General features: G+C 38.7%; 1 protein-coding gene across 1 annotated transcript; it reads right to left on the reverse strand.

The window, feature by feature from the left end:
* Positions 1-1,517: 1,517 nt before the first annotated feature.
* Positions 1,518-1,895, reverse strand: LOC141654925 (uncharacterized). The gene has a single exon (XM_074462035.1). It carries the CDS (start codon positions 1,893-1,895, stop codon positions 1,518-1,520), a length of 378 nt encoding a protein of 125 aa, XP_074318136.1.
* Between the last annotated feature and the right edge of the window lie 11,547 nt (positions 1,896-13,442).

Here is a 13,442-nt window from a genome sequence, read left to right on the forward strand (position 1 = left end):
GTAGAGGCTAGAGCCAAATGGGACCCTGAAGCTGAGATGGCTCTAGCTGCTAAGAGGTATCCTGAGCTGCACAACCTTGGTAAAGAGGATGAAGTGGATTCTCCAGTGGAGCAGGATGTTGAGGTTGCCAAGAAGGCCGAGGGTGATGTTGTTGATGTTGCTTCTCAGGAGAAGCAGTAGTTTTTAAGAAATTTTAATATCTTTGGTTTGGCCCATCCAGGGGGGATGTCCTTAGATAAACAATCTGGTATTTTGGTTCCTTTTGTCAGGGAAGGTATCCCTGATGAGTTAAACTTTTTGTTGCCTTTTCCCCAGGGGGTGAAGGCTTGGTAATGATAGCAAGTTTGCCTTTCTGGCTTGCTTTTTATTTTTGGATTGCCTGATTTGTTACTTCTTAACCTGGCAAGTTTTACTTCAACCTGTTAAAAATACTTTTCAGCCTGTTATCCTGTCATATGTTTTATTAAATCTTTAATCATATATAGTTTTTCTGTTATGATTAAAGTGGGTGGGATCCGGCCTGACTGGAGGGCTTATGTCTCCTGCCTGGCTAGAGGGCTTGGTATTCGGCCTGTTGGGAGGACATTTGGACGGTCGTCAGGGTCTCACACCTTACACGTCACAGTGATGCGTCTAGCCGTTGTAGAGGTGTGCTATAAATACTTGTGTTGGGCAATTATTGCATGCCTGTATTTACCGTATCTGGTGTGGGTTACCAACCTTCGTTTGGGCACGACAGGGTGCAGAAAATTTTGAAAGGTACTTCAAAAAAATACAGCTATAACAGGGTAGCCCTCAATACTGAAAATTTTGTTCATGCAACAACAATTCATTTATAATTTTCAGGATTCAAGTATTATATTAAAGTATGTATAAGCAAGGTTGAACATATAAGTTTTTCATACAGGGTACACATAGAATTTGCATATTGATCATATAAGGCAGACAATTTCATCAGGCAAAGTGAGCAAAAAATAGATGTATCAAATAATTATAAGTCTAAATTCGAATTTTACCTTGTCAGGACAGGGTATAGCTATTTCATTCTATGAATCATATAAGAAATGGTTTCAAATGAGTTTTATTCCAGAACCTTGGGATAATTTCTCCTTCTAAGGTTTGTAGCCTGTATGCTCCCTGTCCGACGATTGAGTCTATTAAATATGGACCTTCCCATGCAGGGGCTAACTTGCCTGCTGATTTTTCTTTTTTGTTTGGGAGTACTTTTCGTAAGACAAGGTCCCCTTCCCTGAGAACTCTGATTTTGATATTCTTATTATAACTTTTAGCTACTGTTTGTTGATATGAGGCCATCCTAATTTTAGCAGAGCCACTAAGTTCTTTGGTCAGGACTAAGTTGTCTTGCATCAGGTTGGCGTTTGCCTCGATGTTGTTTAGGCTGTATCTTGAGGTTGGCACATGTACTTCTGTAGGGATGACTGCTTCACAACCATACACCAGGGAATAAGGTGTTTGGCCTGTTGATATCTTTGGAGTTGTCCTGTCTACCCAGAGTACTAGTGGAAGTTTTTTTTAGCCCATCTGCCTCGTCCACTCTTCAGTTTCTTTTTTAGGCAGTTGATGACTATCTTGTTGCTTGATTCAGCCTGGCCGTTTGCTTTTGGATAGCCAGAGGTTGAAGTCACCAGGTTGATATTCCATTCATCACAGAAAGCTTTGGTTCTTTTTCCAATGAATTGAGTGTCATTGTGGCAGACTATCTCTGAAGGGACTCCATACCTACATATGATATTTGTCCTGATGAAGGATATCACTTCCTTTTCAGTAACCTGCCTGAAAGAATCTGCTTCAATCCATTTGAAGAAGTAGTCAGTCATGGCTAACGTGAACACTTTTTGGCCTGGTGCTACCGCGAGTTTTCCTACTATATCCATGCCCAACTTCATAAATGGCCAGGGTGCGGAAATTGAATATAGTAGTTATGATGGCTGATGAATAATTAGGGCGTGTATTTGGCAGGCTTCACACTTTGCACAATAGTATAGACAGTTAGCCCTCAGGGTTGGCCAGTAATAGCTAGTCCTGAGTACCTTACTTGGCAGGCTTCTTCCTCCTTTATGAATGCCGCAATATCCTTCATGAATTTCTTGAAGTACTTGCTTGGCTTCATGTAGTTCAAGACACCTTAGATAAGGTCCAGCCCGAGATCTTTTAAACAGAGTGTTATTGATGATGGAATAAGAAGAGGCCCTAATTTTAAAAGCTCTAGATTCGTGCCTGCCTTGATGAAGTATGCCTCGTAGGAACCAGTCGTAGTAGGGTTTAGTCCAGGAGTTATTGTCAGTGTTGACAGGACTAACTTGTTTAGTTTTGCTGATGGCAGGTTCAAGTATATGAACAATAGGTATCTTATCAAAAATAGTAGGGGTGAAAATTGAACCAAGGCTGTCCGGAGCATCAGCCTGGGCATTCAGGTCACTTCGTATTTGCTCAATGTCAAATGAAATGAATTTATCGCAAAGTTTTTTAGCATATTCTAAATATAAGATCATGTTTTCATCTTTTGCTGTATAAATTCCTTTTATTTGATTTTCACTTAGAAGTGAATCAGTTTTTACCTTTATGGTTTGAACACCGAGGTCTAGACATACCTTGAGTCCTGCTATGAGGGCTTCATATTCAGCCTTATTGTTAGTAGCTTTGAATTCAAAACTCACAGTCTGGGCTATAGTGTCCCCTTGTGGCGATTTTAGCACTAATCCTAACCATGTTCCCCCTTACATTGGATGCCCCATTTGTGAACACGGTCCACTGCTGGTCTGAGATTTTGTTTTCTAACTGATTGACTTCCTTGGTCAGGTCTGATTCTAGGTTAGGGCTGAAATCAACCACAAAGTCTGCTAAGGCCTGTGATTTGATTGCTGTCATGGGTTAAAAGGTAATATATAGGGTGAGACTCAAAATAAGGACGCAACTTGGCACATGACAAAATCAAAGCTAAAACATACTTTTCAAGTAAACCATACCTCATTTCTACATCTAGCAAGCTTTTACTTATATAATAGACAAGGTGTTTCTGGCCTTCCAGATCCTTTACCAAGAATGCACTTACCGCGGTTTCAGTAACGGAGAGGTATACTGACAGAGGTTCCCCCTTTTCTGGCTTGGCCAGTAAAGGTGGAGATGAGAGATATAATTTTAAATCTTAGAAGGCTTCTTCGTGTTCAGAGTCCATTGGAACTGCTTATTTTTTCTGAGTAGGTTATAAAATGTTTTACATCTTTCAGACGATCTGGATATGAACCTGTTTAGGGCAGCTACCCTTCCTGTCAAAATTTGAATATCTTTGACAGACTTGGGTGACTATAATTCCAGTATGGCCTTGATCTGTTCAGGGCTGGCTTCTATACCTCTCTTGGTCACCATATAGCCTAGGAACTTCCCTGCAGAAACACTGAAGTGGCATTTTGCAGTGTTAAGCTTCATGTTGTATTTTTCTAGGATCTGAAATGCTTGTTCCAAGTGCTTCACATGATCTTATGCATTTTTGGAATTCACTACCATGTCGTCAATGTAGACTTCCATGATGTCCCCTATCTTTTCCTTGAACATCATGTTGACCATGCGCTGATATGTTGCCCCTGCATTCTCTAGACCGAATGGTATTGTAGTGTAATAGTAAATGCCTCGGTCAGTAATAATTGCACTACTTTCCTGGTCAGCAGGGTAAATTTTTATCTAATTGAATCCACTAGAAGCATCCATGAACATGGGCATTTCGTGTCCTGCTGTTGCATCTACCATAGCATCAATGTGTGAAAGAGGGAATGGATCTTTTGGACAGACTTTATTTAAGTCAGTGTAATCCACACAGACTCTCCATTTGCCATTCTTTTTCTGTACGACCACCACATTTGCTAGGCATTCAGGGTACATTACTTCTTTGACCATGCCCATGTGAAAGAGTTTGTTCACTTCTTCATTGATAATGGCGTTTCTTTCTAGTGCAAACTTACGTCTTTTCTGTTTTACAAGCTTAAAAGATGTGTCAATATTAATTCTATGAGTGATAATATCAGCACTAATTCCAGTCATATCAAAGTGAGACCAAGCAAAATAGGAAGATTTATTTTAAGGAAACTTACTAACCTGGGCCTGACTGAGTCAATGGGTTCAGAGCCAACTAGAACATACCTGTCAGGATACTCAGGGTTGAGGATTACCTGATCTGTTTCCATCTTAGGCGGCGCCACATATGTGCTCCTGACACGGTACGGTAATTGCTATGCGAGGGACTTACATGCCTTGGAAGGCTTTAGGGCCTCAGTATAGCACTCCTGAGCTGACTTATGCTCACCTATGATAGTTGCTACTCCCAAATCTGTTGGTATCTTGATGTATTGATGATAAGTTGAGGGGACAGCCTTGACGTTGTGAATCTAAGGTCTGCCCAGGATGACGTTGTAAGAGGATAGACAGTCCAGGACTCCAAATCTTTCATAGGATGCAACACCTTCAGCGTAGGTAGGGAGATAGATTTCTCTCAATGTGTTCTTCGTCTCGCCACTGAACCCTACCAAGACACGGGACTTTTTGGTAATTTAATCCTCTTTGATCTTCCTGGCTTTGAGCACATCTAGCATGATAAGGTTCACCGAGCTGCCTCCGTCTACCAAGATCCTTCTCACATTGGCGGTGCCAATTTGTATAGATATTACCAGGCCATCGTGGTGAATGTCAGGAATACCTACCAAATCACAGTCACTGAATGTGATGGGTGGTATGTTGTCAGGCTTGCAGGGTGACTTAATTTGAGGCGTCCTAGCTATTTTCTTTGCTGCTGAACTGGTCAGGCTGCAGATCTCTAATCCACCATTTATAATTTTACTTCGTAGAGTGGAGGTGGTGGAGGGAGTTTGCGTTCCTGCTTCAGCTCTTTGTTGTTTTTACTGGGGTCTTTAGTTCCGCCCCTGGCTTTTATCAGGTCTTTGAGGTATCCAGCTTTCAACAGGTAGGCTACTTCCTTTCTGAGGGTAAAGCAATCTTTTGTCGTGTGCCTCATATCCATGTGAAATTCACACCATTTGGTATGATCCTTCCTTGGATTTGGGTTATCCAACTTCCTGGGCCATCTGACTACTGGCCCCATGTTGTCCAGTCGCTGGATCAAGCCTGCAATATCAACACAGAAATGTTCAGAGATAGGTGGATGAATTTTAGCCTTACCTTGCTGTTCTTGCGCTAGGTTGATTTCTGATTGATCAGGCCTGGTGTATGGACCACTCCTGTAGTTATTGCTCCTGCCGGCGCTTTTCCTGTTCGGCTTTTCACAGTCTTTTGAATTACAGGATCCTCCAAACTTGTAACTCTTGTCTTCCTCTAGCCTGATATAGACAAGCATCTTTGCCAGAACATCTTCGAAGGAGTGACATGGATACTTGGTTAATTCACCATAAAGGTCACTGTTGGGTAACAGTCCCTGCCTGAATGCTTCCACTGTTGTGCCGATGTCACACCTGGGGATTGATAATCTCTCTTTATTGAACCTAGCAAGGAAGCTTCTCAGGCTCTCATCCTTCATCTGGGTAATCTTGTACAAGTCGCTGGAACGTTTTTCCAATTCTCTGCTACTGGCGAACTACTGGTTGAACGTATTGATCAAGTCAACAAAGGATTTTATACTTCCATTTGGCAGGTTAATGTACCACTGCAGTGCAGGACTGGTTAGAGTGGTTCCAAATCCTTTACACATGCAAACCTGCCTAAATTCACTGGGAATAGATACATGCAACATTTTTTGTTTGTAAAAGGCTACGTGGTTTTGTGGGTCTGAGATTCCATCATAGGTTCTTATAGATGGAATCACAAACTTCTTGGGAGATCTACTGTCGTTATCTCGTCTATGAAAGGCGAGTCAACATAACTCTCTGGGACAGCTTCTTCCAAGCTGGCAGGGACTTCAGGTATTCTTTCGAATTTTTCGTTGAGTTTCTTGATCTCCTAGACTATTGCCATCATAACGGCTGCTCCTGTTTCGTCTGGCTTCTCGTTGTCATCTTTGGGAATTTCATCATCATCAACGTTGATTTGTTTCTTGACACCACTTGGACTCCCAAAGTTCGAGAAATAAAAGTGCTTGATAATTGATGAGAATGGAGTTCCTGGTTGGATCTTGGAGCTTGATCCTTTTGACTTTTCCAACTTCTGTTTTAAGGCTAACTCAGATTCTTTCAATTGTTGGATTTCAACCTCGGATTGAGCCACCTTTTGTAATGCAGCAGCCAATTGTTCCTCTACGGTTTGAGTGGCCATTTATAGTTTCTTTTTGGATTTTCTTGGTGAAAAAAGGGGAAAAAAGATGTTTAATGAGCTACATGCCCCACGGTGGGCGCCAATTGTTTTATCTGGATTCTGCGCAGGACTGAATTAGATCAGGGTAGAAAGTTAGCAGGGTTAACTAGCTCATTTATCTTGTGCGTGGTTGCAGGGCAGGCTTGATAAAACGTAAAGAAAATAAAATAAAGAGAACAAACAAGACAACAATTTTTGTACGTGGAAAACCCTTGAATGGGAAAAAACCACGGGCACCAAGCCAGGAGAGGTTTCACTATAATATTAGGAGAAGAATTGTATTCCTTAGCTAAATAACGTATTTTGTTCTAAATGTTGTAATAGTAAAGTTTGTAATCTTGTCTCGTATGGTAGAATATATTGGGACCTGTCTTCAAATGGTCTTCAGTCTTCTTTATATAGTAATCTTCACATATCCGCATAATCTTCCTCTTTAATGGCATAATATTCTCCTTTAATGGCGCCATTAATTACTGTCTTTAATGTGCTTAATTACCCGGATGAATGCTCCATAATAATGACCAAATATTCTCCTTAATTGCTGATTTAATTACCAAAATTATATGATAATTATTCCATATAATTTTTGCCGACTTGGTCAAATAATATCTTTATATTTGACCGTTATCCTCTCCTGCCTGGTGCCAAGCCTGAATTATCTTGAGACTTCTATCCTGAAAGTCAGGTCAGGGCATGATAGTACCCTGAACATATTATGGGAATATCAGGCTTAACACTCCCTATACATCTCCTTCATGAACTCAAACTCAAGGACCTTGTTGTTCATGACAGTTAACAGAGAGTTCCTCCTAGATAGGGCATCAGCTACTACATTTTCTTTCCCTTCCTTGTATTTGCTTGAAAAGGTGAATGCTTGTAGGAATTCCACCCATTTAGCATGCCTATGGCTCAGCTTGTGTTGGCCGATGTATTTCAGGGCCTCATGATCTGAGTGTAACACAAATGGCTTAGGTTTCAGGTAGTGACCCCAATGTGTGAGGGTCCTGATGATTGCATAGAATTCCCTATCATAAGTTGAGTATCTCAACTTAGCTCCATTCAGCTTCTCACTGAAATAAGCCACTTGTTTTTTTCCTTGGAGTAGGATAGCTCTTATTCCAACCCCACTGGCATCACACTCTACTTCAAACAATTGATCAAAGTCAGGTAGTTTTAGAATGGGAGTCTCACACATCAACTTCTTGATTTTCTCAAAGGACTTGAGCAGCTTCAGTCCATTGGAAATCTCCCTTTCTCATGCACTCAGTGATTGGTGCAACAACTGAGCTAAAATTCTTGATAAATCTCCTGTAAAAAGATGTTAGCCCATGGAATCCCCTTACCTCTGTGATTGTTTGTGGGACTGGCCATGTCTGCATTTCTTTGATCTTCTCCTGATCAACTGATATTCCTCTTCCAGATATAATATACCCAAAAAATACTACCTCATTGACCATGAAGGTACATTTCTCTAGTTTTCCATACAGCTTCTGCTCCCTGAGTATCTTAAAGACTGCTTCCAAATGTGACAGATGCTCAAATGGACTGTTATTGTAGATGAGTATGTCATCAAAGTATACTACAACAAGTTTTCCAAGGCAAGGCCTCGGGATTTCAGTCATTAGTCTCATGAAGGTGCTTAGGGCATTGGATAGACCAAATGGCATGATAAGCCACTCATACAAGCCATGCTTGGTCTTGAAGGCTGTTTTCCACTCATCTCCTTCTCTTATCCTCACCTGATGATATCCTTGCCTAAGATCTATTTTAGAAAAGATCTTGGCTCCACTGAGCTCATCCAACATACCATCAAGTCTTGGAATAGGGAACCTGTACTTGACTATGATATTATTTATAGCCCTGCTATCAGTACACATCCTCCATGTTCCATCTTTCTTTGGTACTGGTAGAGCAGGCACTGCACATAGACTCAGTGACTCCCTCACAAAGCCCTTGGTTATTAAATCCTCAATTTGTTGCTGCAGTTCCTTGGTTGCAGTGGGATCACATCTGTAAGGTGGCCTGTTAGGAAGTATAGAACCAGGTACAAGGTGTATGTGATGCTTAATTCCCCTTAGAGGTGGTAGTCCACTAGGCAACTCAACTGGAAAAACCTCCTTGTATCTCTGAATCAGAGGTTCAACCTATGCAGGCACACCAATGCTCTCCCCTTTAGTGGTGACTTCCCTTGAAAGCAGAAACATCACAGGCTGCTCGTGCTTTAGTTATTTGATCATGGCTGCCTCAGATAGAAACAGCACTCCAATGACTTCTTCAGGCATGTTAGGACTTCGACAGCCTATTTGATTGGGTGGCAAGGGGGTCAGGGTGACCTTCTTGCCATTGTGTTTAAAACTATAGACATTTTCTTTGCCTTGGTGAGTGGTGTTCCTATCAAACTTCCATGGTCTCCCTAACAGTAGGTGGCAGACATATATAGGGACCACATCACATAACACTTCATCTTTGTACACCTTTCCAATTGACAAGGGCACAATGCACTGCTTGTCAACTCTCACTTCAGAGCCCTTGTTTAACCACCTTAATATGTATGGACTTGGGTGCTCTTGGGTGGGTAAACTCAGCTTGCTGACCATAATGGTGAAAGCTACATTGGTACAACTACCTTCATCAATGATCAGATTACACACTCTTCCTTAGACAGTGCATCTGCTTCTGAAGATCAGGGATCTTTGACCAGCTTCTAGAGGAGCTGGTTGGGAGTGGATAAGCCTCCATATGACCAAACTGTGCCATGTGTCTGGATGTTCTACAACTTGTCCTTGTTCTATTCCCTCCTCAGGTTCCACTTCTTCTAAGACCAGTGTCTCATCCTCCGCATACTCAACAAGACCTTCCCTTTCCCACTCTTCAATTTCCATAGCTGTGAGAGCCCTGTTAGAAGGACAATCCTTCTTGAAATGGCCAAAGCCTTGTCACTGAAAACATTTGATCTTATCCCTAGACAGAGGTGGGTTAGCCTTAGTGAAGCAAAACAGTCCACAACAAGCACCCATGAACCCGGTTTTAGTCCCTTGACCGAAATGTGGTCCAAATTGAAATCTATCTAAGAACATGGGGCTTTTTACGGCCTAGAAATCTTCCATGAGGAGTTAAGAGTATTTTTGTCTAAGGGTTTGTGTCTTGGGAAAGTGATAATCATAGAGAAAAGCAAAGAACAAAACCGGGTGGCCCCTTTTGCACGGTTTGCAACAACAAGGACAAGGGTCGCTTTCAAGTTTCCAATTCATCCAAGACAACTTCTTAAGTCCCTCTTACATTCTCTAGCTCTTATATCCTTTGATGGCCGGACCTTTTGAAGCTTCCAAGGAGTCCAAATAATCATTGTCCTTATTAGTTTACTTTTTTGTTTTCATTTAAATTTTCAACTTGTGTAAGAACTTTATGTAAGGCCTTAGGGCCACTTCTGGACCGGCATTTTAGGGGTCTTTTGGACCGTTAGATGCTAGACTAGATTAATGGTGAGGATTGCTTAGCTTGGTCTATAAAAGCAAGGCCTTTCCTCATGTAAAATTGAGATTTGATGAATGATAAACACAAGTTAGAAGCTTTGCTTTCTACTAATCTTCTTTGCTTAGTGCTAGAAAACCCTCTATTGCTTAGTGCTTAGAGTTGAGTGATTCTATTGCTTAGTGCTTGGATTCCTCTTAGGCTTAATCTAGTGGCTTAGTGCTTAGATTAAGTCATATCCCAAGTCTCTCAATTCTAATCATTACTTGCAATCTCAATTCCATTGTGTTCATTCAAGGTTTCAGACAGTTCAACCGTGTGTTCAAAAATGAGTCCCAAAGTTTCTGTTCAAATTCGAGTCATTTTAATCATAATTAAACCGTCAGTTTCACTGTCCAAATCGAGTCAAATTTGTCCAAAAACCGAGTCTTGAGAGTTTTACTTCAAATTGGTTATCAGAGCAAGGTTTTAACACAATTTCATTGTTGTGTTAGTTTTGGAAAGAAACCTTTCTTGTGAGTCCACCAAACCTCAACCACATTCAAAAACACAAAAACAACCATGAGTGAAGAAAGACTAGCCGGTATTGTGACTCAAGTAACACAACTCTCGGAGAAATGCGACCTAATGATAGACTCCTTCAATGCTATCATGGCTAACATTCCAACACCACCAAGGGATGGAGGACCACATCGTGGTAAGGGAAGAGGCCGTGGGGTCATGGGTAGAGGAAGAGGCCAAGACAACCATGAAGAGGAAGCAATGTCGGATTTGGAGGAGTCCATGCTTGAAGGCTTCCAAAGGGAATTCAACAAAGACTTAAAGGTAGAAATTCCTGATTTTTATGGTAGTTTAGACCCCGATGATTTGCTAGATTGGGTTAGAACCATAGAAAGAGTCTTTGAGTTTAAGGCCTACTCGGATTCTAAGTCTTTCAAAGTTGCAATCCTAAAATTTAAGGGCTATGCTTCACTTTGGTATGAGAATGTAAAGAACCAAAGAAGGAGGGAGGGTAAAGAACCTATTAAGTCTTGGGTTAAGCTTCGAAAGAAACTTATGGAGAAATTTGTGCCTAAGGACCATACTCAAGACATGTTCATTAGACTCACCCAACTTAAACAATACCAACAACCCCTTGAGTCCTATCTTAGAGACTTTGAACAACTCACCTTGCAATGTGAAATCAATGAGAAACCCATGTTGGAGTGTCCCCGACAATAATGCGATCACATTGTTGATCATATTCAGATCACATGTTTAAATCTCATATTAAGAATACGTAAGGGATGATTCAATTATATAGTCAACTGACCAACATTAATCGGTAACGATTGGCTTGCTAGAGTTTGACGTTACTGTCGTGGGACGGTGGTGGTCAGTTGATCCCTTAAGGTCACACCTAAAGGATGATGCCCTTATCAGTTAAGTTGGTTAATTGTATGACGATACAAGTTGATCAATTCCTTAAAATTGAACAACTAATTTGTGAGAGAGAATATTGATATCTTATTGTAATGGAATTAAATAAGATTTATTTTAGTAATAAATATACTTTGTTACTAAAATTGTTTATTGTTTGAGAAACAATAGAGATAAGAATGAATGGTTGATTATAATTACAAGATGTTGTGAATTATAATTATAAGACCCATTTTATTTATGTGATCAAGTATCACTAGTCAAATTGTTGAATGTAATTTAATTAATGTGTAAAATGATATTTATGTGATAAATATGCATTAAATTAATTAATAACATATAACATACTACATGTGACATATTGTGTGACTAATGACAAATTGACAAAATAAAATGGTAGTCCATTTTATACATAATGGACCGAAATTAAGAGGGTTTAGAGGATGGTGGGTGATTTATTTTAATAAGCTAAAATAACATCATAATGACTCTACTTGTCTAACCTTACATGCCTAAGGTTTAGATAAGAACAAAAGGAAAAAGGGAAGGACCATGTATTGGTCTTCCATTCCCCCAAAACCGGTGCTACTCCCTCTACATTAAAGAATTTCTTTTCTATTCATTTTACTTATGCATATTCATTCATTCACACGCAACACCTCTCTTACATAGTTTATCGTTCTCTAAAAACTTGAGAAATTATGATCAAAATTGTTAAATCACATTACTAATATTATTAGTGTAATATATGAGTATTAGTAATCAATTTTAAGGTAAACTACTAAACAAATATCTAGCACATATTATTTAGTAGAGATAAGGGATAATCTTGGGTGCAATCAAGAGGAGTGGCTTCTACACTTGAATTCTTTGGAGGATCATCCTATTACTCATCATAGCTCAAGAACAAGTGAAGGTAGGAGACCATACTTGTGCCCAAATATCCGAAATTTACAATGTAAGGGACATTTTTCTCCCTACTCTTGTATTTGTTTTGCATGCATAAGATCCTTAAGTTTTTATGACTAAAACTTTAAACTAAAATATGTGATATGTAAAATATGATTTCTAACAAGTGGTATCAGAGCAACACGGTTGTTGCATGCAAAATCGGGTTAGTTTTTCCGAGTTAATTTAATTAACATATAAAACTTGTTATTTAGAATTTATGAAGATAAATCATGAAATAATTTTGCATGTCAAACGTTTCTGGTCCTAAGTAGATTTTAGGTCATATGGGACGATTTATGGATTTTTATTGTTCATTTTATATATTATTGGCATTAAAATGTGATTTTTATGAGGAAAATGTCATTTTTGGACGAAAAATAGCTAAACTTCAAATTTTCCAGTGGTTTTTATATATGTTTTCACATGTAATACATACTGATGGTCTGTAAATTTTCATATTAAAATAAGTTGTTTTGCTCGAAATATGAATTTTATAAGTTAAAATCGTTTTTAAATGGATAAATAGGTTAATATGAGTTATATTTCGAATTTAATCATGAATTTTTAGTATGTTGTCACATGCAATTTTACAAGATGTGTGTAAAATTTTTGGCTATAGTGAAGTCTTATTGCATGATTTATGAATTTTTAATGAAAAATCACATAAATAGTGTCTATAATTAGTTATAATGCTAAAACATACTTCATGACTAAAGAAAAACGTCATATGTTGCATTTTATCATATATTTCAGATCTAAAAGTGAAAAGTTGATGAAAATACATTTTCTCATATTTTAATGGTCATATTTGTTAAAACCGATAAACCGCAACATTGTTTTTCTCGATAATTTTTCGAAATATTTAACCTAAGTTTTGAACATTATGAGAGTCATGGTATATTTCCAGAATGTTCATAAGTTTGAATTTCAAATTTTGAAATTATTTGAAATTATTTTGATTTAATTTGAAGTTTATGTTATAAAATTGTAATTTTAAGTCCATTATGAACAATGTTGTCAAATCAAGTTGAATTATTGTCAAAGTGTTAGTGAAGAATAAATTTTGAGTCCTAAGTGAATTAGGATAATTAACTTGAACATAAATATGAGTTTATGTAACATATTGTGATTTAATAAGTTAAATCGCGCAAATCCGTAAAAACCGATTAATATACGATATTGGCTCTTATAAGGCGATTTAGCATAAAATTGAGCATGTTCATACATATTATAATGCTATATTTTATTTATGATTGTCATATTTTATTTTTTATATAATTTTTGAATTA

This window comes from Silene latifolia, chromosome 1 (genome assembly GCF_048544455.1).
Source record: "Silene latifolia isolate original U9 population chromosome 1, ASM4854445v1, whole genome shotgun sequence".
Taxonomy (NCBI): domain Eukaryota; kingdom Viridiplantae; phylum Streptophyta; class Magnoliopsida; order Caryophyllales; family Caryophyllaceae; genus Silene; species Silene latifolia.

Coding starts and splice junctions, on each gene's coding strand:
- LOC141654925 (XM_074462035.1), bottom strand. CDS start 1,895: ATGGATATAGTAGGAAAACTCGCGGTAGCACCAGGCCAAAAAGTGTTC.